The 23,384-nt window shown below is 36.0% G+C and overlaps 1 protein-coding gene across 6 annotated transcripts in view; it reads left to right on the top strand.

The window, feature by feature from the left end:
• Positions 1–23,384, top strand: part of TPD52 (tumor protein D52) — a 69,472-nt gene that overhangs the window by 4,810 nt on the left and 41,278 nt on the right. Inside the window, exons 1-7 of one of the 6 annotated variants that reach the window (XM_034430016.3) lie at positions 7,152–7,416; positions 10,801–10,910; positions 13,748–13,896; positions 14,829–14,930; positions 16,336–16,377; positions 16,860–16,908; positions 17,796–19,194. In XM_034430016.3, coding sequence (XP_034285907.1) covers positions 7,257–7,416; positions 10,801–10,910; positions 13,748–13,896; positions 14,829–14,930; positions 16,336–16,377; positions 16,860–16,908; positions 17,796–17,912 — 729 coding nt within the window. In that variant the 5' untranslated portion in view covers positions 7,152–7,256 and the 3' untranslated portion in view covers positions 17,913–19,194. Of the gene's footprint in view, positions 1–7,104; positions 7,417–10,800; positions 10,911–13,747; positions 13,897–14,828; positions 14,931–16,335; positions 16,378–16,859; positions 16,909–17,795; positions 19,195–21,961; positions 22,178–23,384 lie in introns of those variants that run through there. The other 5 variants (XM_034430018.3, XM_034430017.3, XM_087890726.1 and 2 more) reach the window with 5 other exon arrangements.

The raw sequence follows: 23,384 nt of genomic DNA, 5'->3' as shown, positions 1-23,384 counted from the left end.
GTTCGACAGTACAAGTCTCACCGGCTCAAGGTTGACTCAGCCTTCCATGCTTCCGAGGTCGGTAAAATGAGATTGTTGGCAATTTGCTGACTCTGTAAACTGCTTAGATGACTGTAAAGCATTGTGAAGCGGTATATAAGTGTAAGTGCTATTGCTATAAGTGGGAAGCTTTCTAGGGAATATTTGAATAAGTTTTGCTAGACAGATGAACACTTAGAGTTTATGTGCATTTTTTAAGGAACAAACTTTGGCAATATATGAGGCAAGTCACATTTCATTAGCTTGCTTAACAGTCCAGATTAAAACTTCCTGTTACATTTGTACAGCTAAGAATGATTATTGCATAGCATTTCCCACTTATACTGGCACTGAATTTTTGTTTGCTTATGGATGGGACCAGAAGTATGCAAAAAAGTAGCTTCCATAAAATTTTGGACTATAACTTGAGATGTTTATTAGCCATGCTCGTGGGGCAAATAGCCAAAGTCCAAGAATAGGTGAATTGCATTGCCTCATTTGTGAAATTATATGGACATTCTATATGGACATAGCATTTCGAGTAAACAAGAAATGTCTAGCACTAAGGTCTATCATCTTACCAAACATACCCTCCAGGTTGGTTGGGACGATTAATAGAAATTATAGGCAGCCTAGATGGATTTGGTCTTAATACACCTGAAGGAGAAGGGCTGAATTGGTGCTAGCCATGGTCTCTTGGAGGTTTGACTTTTTACACTCTTTTTAAGGATTCTAAGATAATGGATAGAACTATGTTTTATTTCTGATATCTGTTTTGCAGTGGATAGTGATTTGAGAGAATATACTTATACAGGTAGTCCGCGACTTACAACACTTTGTTTAGTGCCTGTTTGAAGTTACAACAACACTGAAAAATTGGTTTATGACCATTTTTCAAACTTACGACTGTTGCAGCATTCCCCATGAGTATTGTGATCAAAATTCAGATGCTTGACAACCATCATGTATTTATGACGGCTACAATGTCCTGGGGTTATGTGATCACCTTTTGCAACCTTCTAACAAGTAAAGTCAATGGGAAAGCCAGTTTCACTTAACAGCTGTGTTATCAAACAACTGTAGTGATTCACTTAACAACTGTGGCAAGAAAGGTAGTAAAATGGGGCAAAATTCACTTAATATCTCACTTAGCAACAATTGATTTTGGGCTCAATTGTGGTTGTAAGTCAAGGACTACCTGTATTATGATGTAAATATGTACTCTAAAATAATTGACAGAAAGGAGTTCCACTCTTTTTCCATCCCAAGCAAAGATTTACATATGGAGAAGCTCTTTGTCTGGCAAAACAGTAAATAGGCCCCAGTAAATCAACTACCTTTTATTAAAGCATATTCCAAAGTGTTATGAGTACCAGTACATAGTGGCTTAGTTCAATGTATAAGGTTAAAACATAACATTATTTGCTTGCTTGCTTGAGGAATAATTGGGTTTTATTTAGAATGTTATACGCAGGGCTGTGGAGTTGGGAGATAAATGTTCCGACTCTGACTCCTCAGTTTTTTGTACTTCTGACTCCAGGTACCCAAAATTTCCTCCGACTCCTCGACTCCGACTCTGACTCCGACTCCACAGCACTGGTTATACGAGTCTTGCCTTTGCAGCAGGCTAGTCACTACATTCACCTGGAATTATAATGTAAATATTTAGCCTGTCTTGGTTTATTTAAAAAAATGCCATTGTCAACTTTGGTTAATATTTTAGCTGGGATATGTAAGAAAAGCCAAGATCAAAACAAGCTTCAAAGAAGTAGTGGCGAACTATTTCTGCATTGATAAATTAAAGTTATATTGTTGATAAATTAAACAAGAATCTCATTTGGCTGGATTAAATAGCAAGTCTGTATTTGTTGTCAGTTGACCAAAATGGTTAATTACCTCAGACTATGATTTAATATATAATTTCTGCAGTGAACAAATCAGTACGATTTAATAAAAATGAACAAATGGTTTGGATTGAAAAATCTAATATTTCATTTTCTTTAGGTTACATAAATGAAAAAATAATAGAAAAAGGCAAAATACAAAAACGTCATGACATATATAGAAAACAAATTTTAAATGGAGCCAGACTAGAAATCAGGACTGAATTTTAGTCCTATCTCGGACATGAACGCCAATAGGGTGACTTTGGACCAGTCAGTCTCTCTCAGCCAAACTCGTCTCACAGGGTTGTTGTGGGGAAAATAGGAGGAATTTTCATAGAAAACCAGTTCAGAAGCAGACAGGGAAGAAACTTTGCTGGTCCAAGACTGAAAATCTGGGTTGGCAATGTTTTTTACTGTTTATATATGTAATTTGCTGTGCTCTATAGTTTTAAGATAAAGTAGAATCATGTTGACATATGCTACTCTTCCCAGAATTCTTACAAAACTTACAGCTGTTAAACCAAACAGGAAAATAGTAGCAATCCCATATATTCATATACTTCTGGTATAATGAAATTGCTTCCAAACCATTGTAAACATTTTCAGAATGTTCAAACAAAAATCTTTTCTGAATTAATCCTAAAATCCTAAAGATCGTAAATATACTTTAAAAACCTTAATTTATTTCTTAATATGGGGTATTCCAGCACTTTATTGCAAACCTTATAAATAACACATTAATGATACACTTGGATTGCTTATAAAAATACTGTAGTTTTGGAATCATCCTGCTTGCATTTTAATGCTGAAAATTTAAATGCAGCCACATTGTGAAACCAAAAAATGTGTCCATTGTCTAAAATAGCACAATGGTGCAGTATCTTTAATACAGATTCCTCTTGCAAAAACTCAGATATGCAATAACTCAAGAGTCTGATTGATAGTTAGATGATTCAACATATTAAGATGGCACATGCATTTTCTAGAAAAACACCTGCAATTTTCAGGCTGGGCTTGTCTCGGAGGTTGTGCTTATAATCAGAATAAGAATCCAGGTATATTTCTGGCTCCAAGACTTTTGCAGTATGATCCTTTTCAGTGTGGGTTAGGACTGAGGCACAACACTGAAGTAGCATTGGTCATGCTTGTGACCTTTGGAAAACTCAAGATGGAGGTGGTACAATCGTTCTAGCCCTCTTGGACCTCTCATTGGCTTTTGCTACCATCTACGAAGGTATGTTTCTTATCTGGCTTCAAGAGTTGTGAGTGGAAGGCACTGTGTTACAGTGGTTCTCTTCCTTCCTCCATGGCCAGTTTCAGTATTGAGAGAGAATAGATGAACCCTAGGCCTTGCAGTGTGGGATGCCAACATGGGATGTTGTATAATCAGTATGCTTAATTATATATGTTTGGAGTTTGTAACAGTCTGGATGGGGAGAAACCCTGACAAGACACAGTGGTTAGGTTTTTGGTACCCCCAGCTGAATGAAATTCCATCTTTGAGTGAATGACATTCCCCTGGACTCAGTTGGTGCACAATTTTAGGGTGCTTCTAGACTTATGGCTCCTGCTCAAGGAGTAGGTGACAGCTATGAATAGGGGGTCTTTGCATAGACTTGTTTTATACATCAATTGCGTCTTTTCCTGGACTGGGAGGCCTTGTTCATGGCAACTCACACCATTAGAAACATTTTGTGTTCCGACTATTGCCCCCTGAAACCACATGATTGCATTTTAGGCACTTGATAACTGACCTACAGCATGCCATGGTCATGTGACTGATTTATGACTTATTTTACTCAAAACTGACATTTACTTCGCTTTTGGCAAAAAAAAGTTCCCATTTGCAGACAATGGATTACCTTAATGACTGCCACATTCTGCTTAATGATTGTTGTATTCACCTAATGACTGCTGCAATAAAGGTAATAAAATTAGGTGAGGTCATGTGGTGACCCGTTTAATGCTTGGTCCCACTTTCAACCATAATTCTGATCTCAGTTCTTATTGTAAGTTGAGCACTACCTGTAATGTGTTCTGGGATCCTAAATATCTTGAAGAATGTAAGATCAAAGTTTCAAGTATCTTTTTAAAAAAAATATCAAAGTAGGTAACAGAAGAAAAAAAATATTATTAAGGCCTTGATAATTTATTATTTATTTTCAATGAAGAACTTTAAAAATTACTATATTGTTTGAAAGTCTTCTTCCCCATGTGTCGTGAGTGAGAAACTGGCAAAATAAATTTTCATAAATAAATAAAACTGAACCCTCCTACTGAGTTAAGTTAAACAGCATATTTAACATAGCATTCCTATTGTGCATGGATCTTTTAACCTCCATGATCAAGAAATCCAGAAATTGTTATGTTCTGATAGCTTCAAAATACTAGGGATATAGCCAATGCCCACAATTCTAATAGATGTGTTCAAACCCAGTCCTCCACACTTGTTGAACTTAATAATTAGGATGAGATTTCAAGTTTAATATATCTTGAGGGAATCACATTGGGCTCTAACCTTTTGGCTATCTCTCTTTAGTAAAAATTAACTCCCTAATTCAGTATATTCATTTTGAGCCAAAATGATGATCTACAGTTGTCACTAAAAATTGGAAAAAAATCAGATTGTGTTCATTTTGGAAAATGTCCTAAAGAATACTTGCAAGCAGAATTAAATATTTTCTCCGGCTATGCCTACTCTATTGAATAAAATTGCACAAATTTTTAAATGAAGACACTTGAGGCAAATCCTATAATACTTTTAGCATTAGTATTTCAGGAATGTTATATTCATCTGGTGTGCACTTTTCTTGTCTCTTTGTCCTAACTTTTACATTAGTGTGATGGTATGTGGAAATGACTTTGGGAGACAGGGCAATGAGAACAGATAAAAGAAGGCAGCTTAGCCTACAATAGTAATATGGATAAGACAAACACGTGACTTCCTCTCCATGCCTCTACTCTATTTTCACATATTGAAAACTCTTAAATTCTTCTTTCCGCTATGGCAGTGGAAAACTTGGAGGTATCTACAAGTAGTCCTCAACTTATGATCACAAGTGAACCCAAAATTTCTGTTGTTAAATGAGATATTTGTTAAGGGAGTTTTACCTCATTTTATGACTTTTCTTGTGACAGTTGTTAAGTGAATCACTGCAGTTAATAAGTTAGTAACCTTAAGCAATTGAATCTGCCTTCCCCATTGACTTTGCCTGTCAAAAAGTCGCAAAAGGTGATAACATGACCCTGGGACACAGCAAAGGTCATAAATATGAACCAGTGCCAAACATCTGAATTTTGATCACATGATCATGGAGATATGATGCAAAGGTCATAACTATGAAAAATGTTCATAAGTCACATCTTTCAGTGCCGTTGTAACTTTGAACAGTCACTAAATGAACTGCTGTAAGTCGAGGACTACCTGTACTTGGTATCATAGCATGTAGCTTCCTGAATACTTTTATAGCTGTCCTTTTGACAAGCTCATATTTCTAGCACACTCTTAATTGACCATCAGTCAATATTTGAAAAAGTTTACATCCTTTAACCTTTAACCCATCAAACAACAATATCTGTCTATCTCAGTTTCTTGGGAAGCACTCGATAGGTGGATAAAATGCCAACCCCAGTCTAAACATTTGGCTGACTATGCGGCCATCCATAATAACAATGAAGGACATTGTTGCAGGTGAACAAATTGGGAGAAGTGTAAAGTGGTTGGGGTTATAAAGAGTGAGCATCTGCACTGACAGCTCCTCTCAATTGACTGTCCATTCTGATTTTCTCAAATCTTCATTCCCATGTGATCACCTTTTGCAATCTTCTGACAAGCAAAATCAATAGGGAAACCAGTTTCACTTAACAACTTTACTAACTAATGTTATTAACTTTAAAAACTGCAGTGGTTGGCTTAACTTTGGTAAGAAAAGTCGTATAATGGGACAAAACTCACTTAACAACTATCTTACTTAACAACTATCTTGCTTAGCAATGGAAATTGTGAGCGCAATTGGGAGTCTTAAGTCAAGGACTACCTGTAGTCAAAAAAGAAGCTGCAGAGTAGCACTTGATAGAGCAGCCATGGAGGTCATGGAAAATACATTAAGATACTGTAATGTGTCTATAGAGAACGAATTTGGTCTAGTGACTAAGGCGCCAGGCTAGAAACAGGACACTGTGAGTTCTAGTTCTCTCTTAATCCTTTTTGCTGCCATCTAGCAGTTGTCCAGATTTTATTTTATTTTTTATTTTTTTTTATAAAAACTTTTTTTATTAATAATTCAAATTTAAAAACAGTGGACATGGTTTGACATCTCTGGTTTCTAACATTTCCGTCTAATTCCAATTAATAAGTAATATATTCCTTAATCTATATACAAATTTACATATATCTTACTTCCTTACATGTCAAGCACACTACGTAATCCCTCCTAAATAAACTATATCCATATCCAATAAACCTATATCTCACTCACAAGTTCAATATACATTGACATATACATTTCTGCAGTTGTCTAGATTGTAGAAGACTAGATTTTATATCCTTATATATAGATTGTAGGAAATAACATCTAATAAAACCAAAATGCCACCGGTAGCTAATAACAGGATAGTTTCATCTGAGGCCTTGGATCTTTTTCATCTGTCTATTTATTAAAACTTAGAATGCGCAACAGCTTCATATCCAGTTAATGCTAGAAGTTGCAAGGGTGTGAATTAAGAAAGGTGTTTTCTTTATTTTATTCTAAAATAAGAAACAAATATTTTTCAAAGTTTATATGAGATACTATGAAACAGAATACAGTTCTCTTTTGTATAACTGCTAAATATGCATTCCTACAATGCAAGAAATCGATGTAACTTTTATTTTTTTGTAGGGATAACGGCTGCAAAACTCAGCTTGTATTTTTGGGAGAAAAAAAATCTATTCCATTAATCAAGCATGAAGTCTTACACAGATGGCTGATAGAATAGATTATGTCTAGTAATCCTTTTGTGTCCTAGAAGATTAAGGATATTCTGGTGCAACAGCAGTCAGCTGACACTTTAAAAAAAAAACCCTAAAAATTCTTGGTATAATCCGGCAAGGGCTAAGGCTTTCCAGGATCATAGGTATTTAATGTCTAAAGACCATTCTGGTGTATTGAGGGGGCGTAAACCACATATTTCTGGTTTGCTGCTCGCATTAGTCCATGCAATAAAGAAGTATTTCTGCAGTGACATTTCAATCTGGCAGCCTAAATCTTATGATCAGATCAGCTTCAGACATACTTCAGGGCAAAGGCACAGTGGTGGAAAGCGAATAAGAAAGATGGATGTGTCACTAGGTACAGGAAAGAAGGAGTGCTCATGCATTCTAAGGTCTCTGTGATGGACTGGCGAGATATGGATCTCTATGAAGATTACAAATCTCCTTTTGATTTTGACACTGGAGTTAATAAAAACTACCTTTATTTACTGCCCAGAATGACTTTCTCCCCTCCTGAATCTCCTGTACTGAAGAATTCTGGTAACTCTCTTATATTTTAATAGCTGTAATGTTTTGAAAATGAGTACTATTGTAAGAAGAGATCAGCTTGCTTTTAACATTTAATAAGGTTCTGAAAACAGTCATACTGTAAAAAGATTCTCAATATTTAGAAACAACCTTTTTTGTACTGTAATCTTACTGTGTACAGGAATATTACTGCTTAGATAGAAACTATTGAAAGCCTAGTTTAGAACATGAATAAATAAAATGGAATCTTGATATTTGATATTGCCATGCAACTTCTAAACCTGCCTTGAGGCTCTTAGGGTTGTAGAACAGTTGGTTTCTGATTCATGGGAAATAGAAATGACTGTATACCCAAAATGTAATTATTGAAAAATAGTGTTCCAAATGTATTAGATTTGACTTCTCTTTTAGGGATTAAATAAAACTCACCTCAGATGGTGGATTTAGCTGTTTAGAAAATTCATAACATACTATTTAGATATAAATAACAAGTTGCACTGTTACTTTAGATTTTTTGCAAATAAAAGTGTTCAGGCATCATTTATTTTATTTTGCAATTTTTGCCTCTGTATTTGATTAACAAGCAATAGTACTCTTCTAAGTGATTTTGAGGCTTTCTGATTGGTATATAATTTGATTTTTCTATCCGATTACAACAACTTCAAAGTAGTTGACAGCCTAGAGGTATAATTTGATTCAGATCAGGAAGTCGTAGATTTGATGTTTCCATAGTTCATGACAAAACTCACTGTTTGTTTCTCCTGCCCCTAAATCTTTACAATGATGCGAATTGTGCTTTGGATACTTCCAAGTATTATACAATAGGAGAATTTATAAATAGTGTTCAATAAACATTAATTAGCATTAATTTCTAAACCAGGAGCAAACATTCTAATGTTGCCCAGTGGCAGTGCTTAAATTGTCTTAGACAATGTGGTCTATGGTGTAGAATGCTCAGAGCAGTAATTCAACAACCCCTAGAGCCCCCCACATTTTATATATCCTTACCACTTGTAGGCATCTTAATTTCTAAATGGATTGAGTGAAACTTTTGTAAATTTTAAATATTGGAAAATGCTCATTATGAATTTGCCGGAGTTTGCAAATATTGCAATAATGTTGTATGTGGCTCAGAGTCGCCTGGCAGTGAGATGGGCAGCAAACAAATTTAGTAAATCAATAATAATGATAAAAAGCGTATTCCAGATAACTTACAGTAAATTAGCATGTCAGGTTTGAGAATATTTTGTCTTCCTACTCTACTTCATGGTGAGAGGAAAAGGGATTTATGATTGGAAAATTCTACAACTTTTTTCAGCTACATATGATAAAAGAGTTTGCATATTATTCATATTAAATAGTACCCCATTATTATTCAGTTGCTGAAAAATATCTATATACTTTCCATTGCAACTTAAATTTTCCATGTTTACACTAAGTGAATGATGTCAGATTTAAGTTTTCTGTAATTAATATAACATATAAAGTGTCTTAGAACTCAGTCTTTCTATCCATAAGCAGGATAAAAACCAATACAATATCACAGGAGAAAATAAAGTTTGAAAATGGGGTAAATCAAGCCAAAAACCGCAAAGAGCAATATTTTGGTAAAAATAATAATAATGGCCTAATACATCCCATGGAATAGCCTGTTGAATTTTGACTTGGAATGTTGTAAAATTATATTCTCATACCCTGTAATTATTTCATGTTTGTTTGTTCATTCGTTCATTCAGTATAACTATAGGATTCAGTTTGGTCATAAACTCAATCCTACTGCAAATGGATAGCACACTATGCAGATAACTACTGACTCTTCAAATCACAGGGACTCTAATAAATTGCCATGGTATTAATTTATTCAGGTCTGGAAACAAATAGTTTTGTGTGTCACTTCTTCATTGTTTGTAACATTAAATGCCATTCCTCTAAAATGAGAGCAGTAGAAAGAAATTTCTGTGACAGGAGTATATTATGGGGAGAGAAGGAGGATGGGCATACTCTTTGCAGTATCTTGTGTCTGGAGATAAGTATGTGCCCATTGTTGACAGTTACTGCAATATGCTGTGTCACGAATCTCTCCAAGTTTTGCTTCTTAAGTTCAGTGGCTACTTTTAAGGCCAACGGGGCTAGTTTTTTGAAAGTCTGAAATGAGAAATCTTCGGAGGACAGTAATACTAGAGAGGAAAGCCACATAGTAGATCCAAAATCTAAATATCACAAGAGACTTTTATTTTTTTTCCCTCTTAAACAAAGCAGGTCACTATTAGGAATGTTTTACTAATTTAATTGATCATTATTAAATATGGCTTTCTTCAATCTTTATTAAACTGTTTTTAAGCAGGGCGTCTTGGTTTTTCATCAGAATAATTCTCCCTGACAGGAATTCATACTTCTGCTCCCACCCCACCTTCTATAAATAAATACATTTACTAGCAGTGGGTGGAGATTATATGCTGTAATGCATTAGGACTTTGCCACCTCATTTGCAGCTCTACAGCACCCCAAGACTGAGTTGTCAAATTTTTATGGAGTGACTATAAGATCAAAAATAACAGAATGGAAAATCGACGTTGGCATCCACTCAAAATATGATCAACTTACTGGGGGGAGAGGGGTGACAGCTCCTATAGCCTACTGGCAAATCAGGACATCATGAGTCAAAGTTAGACCAATAGGAGAATTGCTTATCCTTGACCTAAAAGAAAAGGGTTATGCTTAGAGCTATTGCTGTTGTAATTGCTTTGCAATATAATAATCGGTAATATTCTTAATTATAAAATAACTGGTTCAGGTTCATTTATAGGATTGGCTCCTGGATATAGGGAGCCCCCAGTGAAGCATCAACTTGTGGTCCAATACTTAGTTTGCAGATCATAATCAAAAATTACAGTGGGGCTACAAAGTTCTGTCCAGCCATACTTTCAATTTTCTCTTTAAATGAAAACAGGGCATTGACGTCATGTGGATCAGAAAGGGTGGCTAAGTAAAATTGCTTGGCATAGCTTACTGTTAGACAGGGCGGGGGAAGGAGCAACCATCAATAGTGTGCTCTATTCCTCGCAGCTATTTATGATGAAATGTGCTACTTGAAACTAAGTTGTCTGGGTTTTGATTGGAATTGATTCTTGACTTGGCATTTAAATTACCTAAACAAAACAAATCAAAACCCCAACAACCTGTTTCTTTGCCCCCTGATTTATAATTTTTATAATTTCCCTAAAATGAGCTTTAGTCAGTTGAACTTCACATTTGATACTTAGCTTTTTTCACATCTTGCAGTACATCAGTTCTTTTTTCATACTTAGCCTGTCCTATTGGCTTCCATTCTACCTCACTGTGGAACATCTTTGTAGTGTGATGTCAGGTTGACAATTTTGATCTGCTTTTTTAAAGGTCTGCTGAAAAATGAAGCCATTCCTGAAGGAGAAGATGTGGTTGCTGCAATTAATGTAGAAGCTCTCTCTGAAGAAGAACAAGAAGAGCTTAGAAGAGAGCTTGCTAAGGTAAATTTAATTTGGAATGATAACTTTTTGTGCAATCTTTAACACTAATTAGGAACATTTACTTATACACCTATATTTGGCAAAGATAAAATGATTGAATTAACAGATTGTGCAAAGCGATGTTGTATTTAACTATGATTTAAGAAATCATGGTAATCTGGAAGCCACACTTCTGCTTTCTGTCCTTCTGAAAGGTTTCAAGGATTATGCCTAGAGATGTCATCAGAATGGGAGGATCTAAAATTTAACCCTAATTAACTCTATTGGAGGTTTGGCGCTACAAATACAACTGCCTGCATGTTGACTGTGAACTTATTATTGACATACCGTATTTTTCAGAGTATGAGACGTACCGGAGTATAATACCTTTTTTGGCGAGGAAAAGAAGAAAAAGAAATCTGCCTCTGCCTCTGAGCAATTTTGCCTCGTTGCAGCAAACAGCAAACAGTCTGCTTTACTTTCATTTCATTTTCAGCATAGCTTGATTAGCCCAAGGAGAAAAAAAATCTGCTCCAGCAATTTACCTCTCTGCAGCAAGCAGCAGAGCCTGCGCAAAACAGCTGAGAGCAAATCAGTTGAGAGTCGGGAAGCCGATCCAATCAACTTGTGCTAATTAGGATGTTCTGAAGCTGAAAGGAGCTGTTTTTTCTTGCTGTTTGCTTGCAAGGAGGTAACTGCTGCGAGGCAGAGGTCAAAGGGTGGGGGCCAGTGGGTAGGTGGGCCTACATTTGATGTATAAGACGCACCTAAATTTTCATCCCCGTTTAGGGTGGAAAAAGGTGCGTCTTATACTCCGAAAAATACGGTAATGTATGTATTGTCTGCTCTTTTTCTGATGTTGCTGTGAATAAAATAAGCTTGGTTTTTCAAAATGATCTGAATGGTATGGTGTATCCTTTTGGAAAGTCATATATCAGCATGTGGCTCCCTTAGTATCCCTGGCGTGTGGGGGAGCTAAAATGTTTTGGGTGAGTTGGAATGAAACGGAAGGCTTAAAGGTACCTATTTCAAGTTTCATAATCAACAGAAATTTACAAATTAAGCTGATTTCTCATTTGGTGGAGCAACGAAGCAAATGAATTCCGTAAACCCCTGCTTGGCTCAAGGCACCCATTTCATGTCTTTAAAATAATCTAAGTCATCCACTAACACTTCCCTATGAATTTAAAAAAGCCATCTGTCTAATGATGACATCCCAAGCTATACTTCCATAGACTGCTCTTCTGTAAAAAACAAAAAACAAAAAACAAAAACCCTCATACTGTTCTGACCTAAGCTTCCCAAGAGCATGAAGCAGACTCCTTGTCCTGACAAAACCCCCTTTTTATTAAGTTACTATGAATTCCTCTCATTCACATCTAGCAAAGTCTCTTTCTTTTTTTAAAAAAAAATTATAAACTTTATTAAAACACATATAAAACACATATAACACATATAACAAAAACATAAAAATACATTATACAGTAAACAATTATAAATAATCAATCATTTGAAGTGTTTGTTTCGTAATGGTCTTTCAGGTAATACAGTTATACTTAAGAGGGAGAAAATGTAAAAAGAAACTATTAAGTTAAGATTTAGGGGAATAAGTATAACTAGCAAAGTCTTTCAAAGGAGAATTTATAGTCACAGACCTTATCTGGCTTGGAGAGCTGCCCTGTTGACATCTTCAAAACTTGGCAAGGAGTCTCTGAGAGTCATGAACCAATTAAGCGAACTAATTATCTCCTGCAAACTCCCCTCCCCTTTTGCTCCTATGGGATGGGCCATTCACCGTCCACCTGTGGCTTTACTCCTGAGTCGACCCTTGTTCCTTAGCTGTTCCCTTCTCCTGGCAGCTCTGCACATGCGCCCTCTGGGAACAGGCTCCAGCTGTTCTTCTGCCCCATTGATGTCTGACTCCGAAGTCAGCTGACAACTGTCAGACGGCCCTGGCCCCATCTCTTTCTCTGATGCAGAACACTCATCAGAGCCTTTCCCAGACTCCAGGACTGGGCCATGTTCCTCCCCAATCTCCTTATTGTCTGAGTCTGCCACCAGCTCTGCTGGAGGGCCACAACACATACAGTAATTAAAGGTCATTTTGGGATCTTTATAAATAGTTATGGTTACATTAGGGACCATCTCTTGCCTACTTGTGTCTACCCATCCAATCTGGGCCAACAGGATGGGCATGCTTTGGATCCTATTGGTTAAGAAATGCTCATGGGTGGAGCCTAGAAGATGTGCTTTTTCTGCCATTATGCCGATCATATGGAAAATTCTCCCGCTGGAGATTAGGATGACCCTAACCCTTCTAGCCTTTTGTGAGGTTCTAAAGACCTGTCTTGGGGCCTCAACCCCTGATTGTGAAAGGACCCACCTCCTTGCTGTGTTAAAGTTGCTGATTTTAATATTTTCCTCAGCTGCTATGCGTTTTAATTTTTGTATTTGGGGTGCAGTTACTTTTTATTTGAAAATGTTTTCTGCCCCCAGCCACTTGTTGACATAGAAGTTATACAAATTAATTAAACAAATATATAGTGTTGTAGTAGATTCTTAGTAAAGTTGAGATTTGATAAAGCACTTATGCAAGTTTATGATATGTAAAGGTTTTTTTGCTTAAATTTATGAAACATAGTGTAGATCCTGCTGTGAACTAGAATACAGAGGTTGAATACCAGATACTTATTGAACTGACCTAATGTATTTGATTTAATTCTATCTAGTGTGTATGTTGAAATCTGCGGTAAAATATACACACGAATCTTCTGAAAGAAATGCTAGTAATTGTGTGAAATTTTTCTTATTAGTAACATTCTTTTTGTTGCTTTTCTTTGTGGATTCTGTTCCCATAGGTAGAAGAAGAAATCCAGACTTTGTCACAGGTGTTAGCTGCCAAAGAGAAGCATCTAGCTGAACTAAAGAGGAAACTAGGCATCACTTCACTGCAGGAACTGAAACAAAATATTTCTAAAGGGTGGCAAGATGTAACTTCGACAAATGCGTATGTTTATCTTGCTATTTGAGAGTGATGTGAAAGTACTTGAGTTTAAGTAGTTGAGTTCTTTGGATATTGTCCAGAAAAACCTATAATTTGAGATCTAAGGAGGCAGGTGTTTGTTTGTTTTTTTTAATTGGGAACTACTGGAGTGGGAAGTTGATTTCTCTGCGTGAATATCTGATTATTGCTTTTTTCTAGTGTACAAACATGGTTATTAAACAAGCCATTATAGTCTAATTTAGACAAAAGTTAGACCATAGATCATGTTTTATAATTGTAAAGCCAGGGTTCACACATTACAGGTAGACAAAACCAAACAAAACACATGATGGTTTAGCAGGACGTGTGAATATAGTTGTTTGCGGGTTTTTCTTCCATTAGGAGAGCTTTCAAATGTTTAATATGTATGTACTATTTATGTCATGGCAATTTTATTAGTTAAAGTAGCATGGCAGATGATTTTGATGCAGGTAATATTTAGAATTCTCCTAACAAGTATATCAACATCCTTGCCCAATTTACTACTACTACTACTACTTCTACTACTACTACTACTAAATAAAGACTTCAATTTTTAAAAATGTTGGTAGCTGAAGGCCAATCATTGTCTAAGATGAAAGAGACCTGACTTTTCTTGTACGTAGTTGCCTTTCAAAAAATCAAATACAATAACAAACCCTGGCAACAGATCAGTAGCTTTAATTTATCTTAATAGATGAAAGGAAAGCTTAGTTTAGAATTCAATCTAAAGCTGATGTTCAGTTGGAAATTCTAGTTCATTAAAAGGCTTTATTATGCTTTTCATGGGGGGTACATTACATCTTAATTTTAAACATCCTGAAAGGGAAATAGTTGAATATTTACATCCGGAACCTTTTAAGATTCAGGGGGTAGAAAAACCGTGATAACCTAAATTGACTGACTTTCCAATCTAGGTATAAGAAGACATCAGAAACATTGACTCAGGCTGGACAGAAAGCTTCGGCTGCTTTCTCAACAGTGGGTTCTGCCATCACAAAGAAGCTGGAAGACGTGAAGTATGTTTTATTTCTACCCCCAGTTATTTATGTTGTAATGGAGCTTAATTGTACCAGATTTTTTTTTTTAAAAAAGCCTAATACGGTCTGTGCTGCAGAATCTCTTTAGATTGTAGAAGAATACAAACACTTTCTTTCTCAGCTGTCATTTTGAAATGTTTCAGCAGACTGTCACCAACAGACAGGCAACAGAGCTCTAATGGTGATATCAGTATAATGGCTTTTCTTTGCTTTTCCTGTGTTATTACTTGCAATTAAACTGATTAAGATTTTACTGATGTTGTAATACACTCAAAAGAATTTCGGTTGCCGTATAGATGTGAAGCATAATAAACGAAAACAATGATCGAAGGACAGTAAAAGGCCGTAGAGACTTTGTTTTTATTGTGGATATAATGTTGATTCAAATAATTTTGATTGCTATAGATATATAATTTTGATTCTAATACAAAAACAACACCTAATAATAATGTTTTTTGTTAGAACTTTTTTTGTACATGATTAGTTGAGAATTTTGCAATTTACACTGAGTTAGCAGAGACTTGACTAAAATATATTTGCATGAACTCTTCACTTCTACAAGCTTCTCTTAACGCACAAATTAACAAAAGGAAATAATCTAAAATTTGAATTAGGAGCGGTAGGCAGCCCAGGCTATAAAAATAGAAGGTTTTCTCAGCATTAGCATGTTATGAATGTTATGAACTCCCCTGCGTGGACTTTGAAAACTCCCAATCTCCCTCACTTAGAATTAAATTGTTAATATGGTTTTGAATTATTGTATAGTTGATGAATGAGGATTTGCAGAAAAATGCTTCGGCACCGGGATGCAAGATTTTTATGTGCCCTGGTATTATATAGACTATGCCTCTGAATTCCATTCCATAGCATTAGGCTATATATTTGCAAGTTGAAAGTAGGACAGTTATTAATAAAACTTGAATATAACAGAATATTTAGATAACGCAAAATTTATATGTCAAATTAAAGCTGGAATCTTCTGGTTGATTTCCTGGCACAGATAAAAAAATCACTCTATTTTATTTTAATGCAGAGAATAATTTGTACTGACACTATTTTCTTGAAATCTTCAGATATCTACATATTTACAATACTTTGAAAAAGTATTTACGGTATATAGTATATTCTATACTTTTATATAGAATCATATTCTTATTTCTAAATTCTGCTTATTATCCTACAGAGTGTAAACATTTATTCTTTCAAATGAGATGTCTAAAAGGTTTGGAAAAAGTATGAGTCATTATGTAAAGGCACCTGAAACTCCTGTATTCTTTTACAAATTCTATCATTACGATACTGTCAAAAAATATCTGTTCTCTTCAGGAACATGCTAATCAGTCTTTATAACCAGATTTTCCTTTCTTTTAATGCTGCCATTTAGTATACGCTGTCTACAGCATTCAATTAGTATGCCTGCTATGAGGTAAAGTATGCGTTGTTTGCTAGAGTGCCCAAACTTGCTATATGTGGATAGGAATGTCTCTCATTTTGGTTGCTACAGGTACACCAGGATATTAAATATATATAAAATATCAGATTTATATATAAGCTGCTTGGCCACTCATCTGTATTTAAAGTAAGAGATACACTGAAAATGTAATCAATAGCGGGGGAAACCTATTTGTAAAGGTACAGCTTTGAACTTGATTCAGAGTAAAATTATTTTAACTATAGAATTCAGTAAACAAATCTAGAATGAGGGTGATAACCGTTTTAAAAAATTTTAAATCCTCATCGCTAACCAGATTGTGATGAGGAAGAAGGGTGCTTACTAAATTTAAAGTATCAGAGGTTATATCTTAAATACTATACTATTTAATTTTGTTTGTAGGCTCCCACTATTTTGTCTGAGATTGCATGTATATTTCTAACTTGGAAATCATTTTTTTCTTTTTTTTTAATTAGAAATTCTCCAACATTCAAGTCATTTGAAGAAAAAGTGGAAAACTTAAAGGTAAATTTTAACAATAAAATGTGTTGTTAAAAGGAGAAGGAATTGGTTACCAAGGAATTGATTTACCAAGATACTGGTAGTTTAACACTTATATTTCTCCCAACAATGGAATGATAAACAATTAGCACTATTGCAACTTCAAGATAGAATAGAGAAGAGCTTTTCTTCTTGAAAGTAGATCAAAGTAGATTCAGCATGAATACTTTTGGAAATATTGTACTGTAGTGGAAAGTGCTTTTATTCCACTTTGTGACTTTTTAGCTTTATTAGTACACAATATGTCAGGATTCTGGAAATTATAAATCCACACCTGAAACCAACTAAAGCCATGTTGCTAGGAATTCTGGGTGGTGTACTTGTAGCAGATCTGGAGAACGGGAATTTTTTTTTTAGAATTGCTTTTGTGTAAAAGGTTCTGAATTGACACTCTTAGCAAGCCAAGATGATGGGCTTCCTAGGTGTAATAGTTTCCATTCAAAGAATTGCACAAATAAAAATAGTGTTTTAACATAAAATAGGGTGTAAATATATTACAAAGGAAAAATTACCTTCTTCAGTATTAGAGGTCTTTTTTTAATCTCCAGTATTTTGCCACAAATTACCGCAAAGCTGTTGAAATGCCATATTTTCCCGAAAAATGCTAAAGGGGTATTTTGGATAGGACGGGGAATTTTTATAGTTGTATGGAAACCCTTCTTAAGTTGATGTGCTGCCTTAAATTGGTAAATGACTGCTAAATATATAAATGTATAGTCATCTACATGCTGGCTGAGGAATTCTGGGAGTTGATGTTGCAGTAGCTAAAGATGAAAGAGACTGGTCTAAAGCATAAATTATTTACAGTATCCATAGATTATCCTCATAAAAGTTTTAAATTGCCCTTTTAGTCTAAGGTTGGGGGAAATAAGCCTGCTGGAGCTGACTTTGGAGATGTCTTGAATTCTGCTGCCAACGCCAGTGCCACAGAAGCTACTCCAAAGCAGACTGAAGAGGAGACTCAATGATTGCCTCACCTTTGTACTGTCCACTGCCAGATGCTGCAAGCAAATGCTGAAGTGCATCACCTCTGCTGTTGACTCCTCCAGTATGTTCATCTGTTTAGCAGTTAGCTTTCCAAATATTTAATAGTTTCTTGAGGTTCAGAGTATTTTTGAAATAGGAAAATACCCTTGCCTTTGTTATTCTGCAGGACAGGAATTTTTTATGTATTTTGAGGATTAGGCTTAATTCCGGTCTAGGTAATCACTAAGTTACTGCATTACAAAAAATTAAAAACAGAGCTGGAACATTATGCACATGTGACATTTACATTATGACCCATCACCTCATGTATGCTTTCACAGACAAACCTTGAAAGTCTTTGTCTAGTTATTAAGTGGATACTCTTAATTGATACTCTTTCACTAATATTCTTTGGCCAAATAAATTGGTTTGGGTTTTGCAATGGCTACTGTACCACATTTTTTTTGCCGGTTTCAAAGCTGAAGATGGGTAGCTCCAAGCATGTCATCTGATTTATTGAAGTTCTCCAGAAAATATTCCTTTTGACAGATCCCAGCCTGGGACACATTTTTTCCTTGGAGGTTACAGGAGGATTTAATTCAGTTTTTGCCTTATCTACTGAAAGTTGCAGAAGTAAAATGAGCTTATAGGCATGAAGCAGATGATAAATGTAAAAAGCCTAATACAGCACAGTAGTGCTTTCAAATCATTCCATGCTATTAAAAGTGTTATACGTTTATTCTTCTCGCATGAATTTAAATCATGGGCCAGTATATTCCATCCTCCTCTCAATTATAATTGGTTAAAGCTGTGGGCAGTTTATATACTTATGTACATGGATTCTAGGAGTTTGCATCTGTAAGAAAAGGCCTTCAGTGAGCCTATCTAAATTGAAAACCCATGTTGAAGCTTGAGAATATATTTAAATATTGCGATCATAGATCAATTTCACAGATAAAATGTTAATTAAATTTGTTGCTCTAAAAAGATTTGATTTTGCAGAAGCAAAATGTACTCCACCTTTATATGTTTATTTTTTGGCACCTTATAAAATATGTTTTGCATATGTTTTTGCTACTTTTAATCACCAAGCTTAAACTGAACTAGAACACGTCCTTAAGATGCACCGTATCTTTGGCTTTGTCTTTATAGCTGCACCAAAAATGTTACACATCATATAAGTCAACTTACGCTGTATTTGACAGCTTTCTGTAGCATTTCAGATTTAATCTGAATACTTGATTACGTATACAAATAAAATGCATTGTATTGTCAAACATAAAAGGCTACCTGAATGTTTTCAAACATGGTTCTATGTTTCATACAGTTCAGTTGTATGCATATTTACTTTGAATTCAGTTGCATATTAGTTACTTTTAAAATACTTAGCTATAATTCTTAACACACGGTATATTGCTCCCAGGATCTGCTTGTAGTCATGATGTTAATTTGTTTTAGAGAGTTAAGTTGGCAGTTTTCTGATTTTTCATATATCAGCTCAAAGGTTTTTTTTCTAGTACATGCAGCTTTTAGGTACTTTGTTTTTCTATTGGTTTTTCTCTTGCTTCACCATGTTTCCTAGTTCTATTCCACCGTCCTTTCCTCAGCTCCATCAGAATTACCGGTAAATTGTGCTGGGTATAAGTCTTTTTAACAAGAGAATCCTTTCTTAACTGTTCCAGTCGGTTTCATATAGTGTGATTTTATTTTTGTTTACAACAATCTTGTTCAGTTGAATTTTTCCCTATTTATATGTACTGAATTCTTGCTGTGCTTTGGAATCATATGCTCTTCCACACGCATACAAATTCTGCACTGCAATTGCAGTTAGAACTTTTGTAAAATAAATATTGGCTTCCAACTGGTATGTTAGAGTTTAGACAATGTAAAACAAGATGAAAACTGCCGCTGTCCTTTCATCTCAGGTGTGGACTATTGTAGTGCACTCCTATGTGGGGCTGATCTTGGAAGACTGCTTGGAAACTGCAGATGGTGGCTGTTTGGACAGTTACAGGCACATCTTGATATGCTCATGTAATACCTCTGGTTCAGAAGCTGCATTAGTAACCAGTAGCACAATTCCAGGTGCTAGTTGTTGTCTAGAGTAACTTTCATGGGAAAAAGGCTAGGTACTGGAAGGAGGGCTGATCTCTGCATTCTCCAGATCCCATAGATAAAAACATATTTGATGGGGTTCCTCAATCTTATTTTAAAACGGCCTTTTAAACCCAGTTTTTCTCCCAGGCCTTGGATTAATCAATGGTACTCTTAGTACTGATTAGTCAACAGTACTCTTTTCATTTGGGGGTATGCCAAGTGTGTAATGCTTCCTTTGATCATTGGTTTTGTCAATAGTTTCTGTAACTTAAAATATTAGGGTAAAGATACCCTAAAAAGCAAAATAGGGTTATAAGATTATAAAGTCTTTTATAATCTTGGGCTGTATGTGGTGCATGTGGTCATAACCATAGGTGAGTCTCCAAAGCAGCATAATACAATTTTGGATTATAAAGCACAAGTGATAAATAACTGTATTACAGATACATTTTAGTTTTCCTTACAAATGGAGATACATTTTGATGCAGCCTGATCCTGAGACGTCATAAGGTACAACATAGAAGATATGAGAATAAATGAAAATATATTTATTTTAGGAAATCATTATTCCTTACAGGTGTACAAGCCTTGTTATACTAAATAATTAATATAGACAGGTAACACCAAACTTTTGATATTCCAAGAATAGATTTGCAGATAAGTATTACATTTTGTCATTTTGCCAATTTATTGATGGCTTGAATGGTGTTAGGTGGCATACTAAATCCAGGATCTCCCCTTTGAAAAGTTTATTTATCTTCCAGGGTACTCTAGGTACTAACATTCACTCGTGTGCTACTATAACATGCTTAACCATGTTTAATTAAGGTTTACCTTACCCAATTGATTGAATTGCCCAACACACAATACAAGCTGAATTTGTGAACCCACTAGGCCAGTTTGTGGGTCAGTCTGTCAGGAATAAAACAACTATTTTAGATTTTAGAAAAACAATTCTTGCTATAATTAACTTCCAAGTAAAAACCACAAGGCGGCAGTAGTTGAACAAAAATAAAGACTGAACTTCTTGATAGAACAACAGAGTATATCTTTTTAAACTTTGGTAACTTAAAACACAATTGATTTGGTTACTCTGAATTATTAAGCAATAGGATGTTCATACATGTACAGTTATTTTGAGATTTCAGTTTTACAATATAATTATCAACCATAGCTTAATTCTGGGTATTTCTGAGAAAACTTCATGAACATGTTAAAAAGTTGAGTGGAAGACTGACATTTACTGATATTTGAGAAATGGAGAAACAGATGGAGCGGGAAGGCATGGAATTTGGGGGGGGGGGAATCTGAAATTCACTTATAATGCCCTAAGCGGTCCAATGATGATGAAATAAATACCATTGATTTATTAGAACGCTCACTATTGAAGTGGACACTTTTCAAGATCGTGAATTGCTTAGTGATTAAGGCACAGGGGCTAGAAAGCTGGAAAGTGCGTTCATATCCTGCCTTAACCACGAAAGCCGGCTGGATGACTTTGGGCCAGTCACATTCAGCCCAACCCGCTTCGGGGATCGCTGTGGGGAGTATATAGGAAAGAAGGTTTGCTGGATATATTCACAGCCTTGAAGTTATTTGTAAAAACAAAGTATACAAAACAAAACAAGATTTCAGAATTCTCTGTCCCAGCTGGGATTCCCATTCTCCCTCCTAATCCCTGGCTTTGCTGAGAAGGAGCATCAGCTTTATCGCCCTAGAAAGATTAGGTGAGCTCCCAAGCGTGTATCACGTAACCACACTCGAACTACTCGACCTTGAAGAAAGCAGCCGAGCGTCTAAAGCTCCGCGCCGCAGCGGAACGAAGGATTCGGGTTCTGGTTCAACCCGAGAGTTTTTTCCCCCCCTATGACATTTGGTGAACTTCCGCTCTATTCCAGACACAGCCCCTCCTACTCAGAATCTCTAATGATGTGTGGAGACGAGTTGGAGAGTACAGCTTCCGGTGTGGGCGGAGCTTAGCCCGCCGCGTTCGGCTTCAGTCATGGTAGTCGCCGGTCTCTTAGCTGTTGCTGCTGTTGGGCGAACTCTACATCGGGGAGCTGCTTCGGTAGGAAGGCGCGTCTCCTGCGTCAGTCCTGGGGTGACGTTTGGCTGTCGCCGGGAGGCTTCTTCAAAAGAAGGGGAAGTTGGCGGTGATAGTGGAAGCAAGGTACGGCTCCGTGCATCCTTTCTTACTCTTCCCCCGGAACTGCAGAAGTGCCGCCTTAATGGGGTCCTTTAACGCTCTCGCCTAAATCAGAGGTCCTCACACTTGGCAGCTTTAAGACTTGTGGACTTCAACTCCCAGAATTCTCCAGCCAGCTATGCTGGCTGGAGAATTCTGGGAGTTGAAGTCCACAAGTCTTTAAGTCTACAAGTCTTAAAGCTGCCAAGTTTGGGGACCCTTGGCCTAAATGCTTTGTCCGGGGACGGCCTGAGGCTGACCCTGAATTAATTCGGTATCTGAAGGCTGTACGGAGAAACGTTTTCCCTCTTGCCTAGGCTCGAAGACAGCTTTGTAATCTCTCTAATGCTGGGCACCCTTTACAGCCCTTCTGTCTTTTTCCTGGCTTTAACTATTGTGATCTTTGTTATCATAAGAACAGCCTTCTCTCATTCTTTTATATAAGTTTGCCGTTATGTTTTTTTCCCCCTTAGGACCCATCTTCTCCTGCTTAAACAGGGGACTGGACTAGAAGACCTCCAAGGTCCTTTCCAGCTCATTCCTTCTATTTTATCTCTTTACCTCTCTAGCACACGGTCCATCATTCTATCCTTAAACACAGAAAACAAATGTGTTTTCTTGATTGTCAATGGCAGTGACTACAAGGCATATGGCTTGACATGTTGACATATTATTAATCTAGAATAGATGATTCACTTTCCATTTTTACTTCTAAGTCCTTCTTTTGGTTTCCAAATGGAAACCAAATTTTAGAGGTTCATAGAAAAATAATTAGATATTATGGCATACTCATTAGTCCAATATGTACATATTTAATTTTCTGGCATAAATCTACACAATCAAAGGCTTTTCTGTAAGCAATAATCCAAAAGGAAACTTTTGTTTTTAAAATATATTGCTCAGTCTCCATTATTCATTCAGTGTTAACTATCTGGTTTTATGTCTTTCAATCTTTCCAAAACTTGTCTGTTCATTTGATTTATCTGTATCAACATATGGCACTATTCTTTTTAGTAAACAAAATCTCCTAAAGAATTCGTGCAATACAGTAATTTGTGTGTTCTTTTGCTTTTTTTTTTTTGTTAGTTTAAGAACACCTAAGTACACCTGCCTTCTAATACCTAGGCCCAGAGAGATTTGCTCCACATGTGTTGACATAGAGCGATTCCACAAAGATTTTCAATCTACCTTC

This window comes from Pantherophis guttatus, chromosome 3 (assembly GCF_059756535.1).
Source record: "Pantherophis guttatus breed Tessera chromosome 3, ASM5975653v1, whole genome shotgun sequence".
In the NCBI taxonomy this organism is placed as follows: Eukaryota; Metazoa; Chordata; class Lepidosauria; order Squamata; family Colubridae; genus Pantherophis; species Pantherophis guttatus.
The sequence above is the reverse complement of the archived record's forward strand: the minus strand, read 5'-3'. Positions and strand labels throughout refer to the sequence as shown.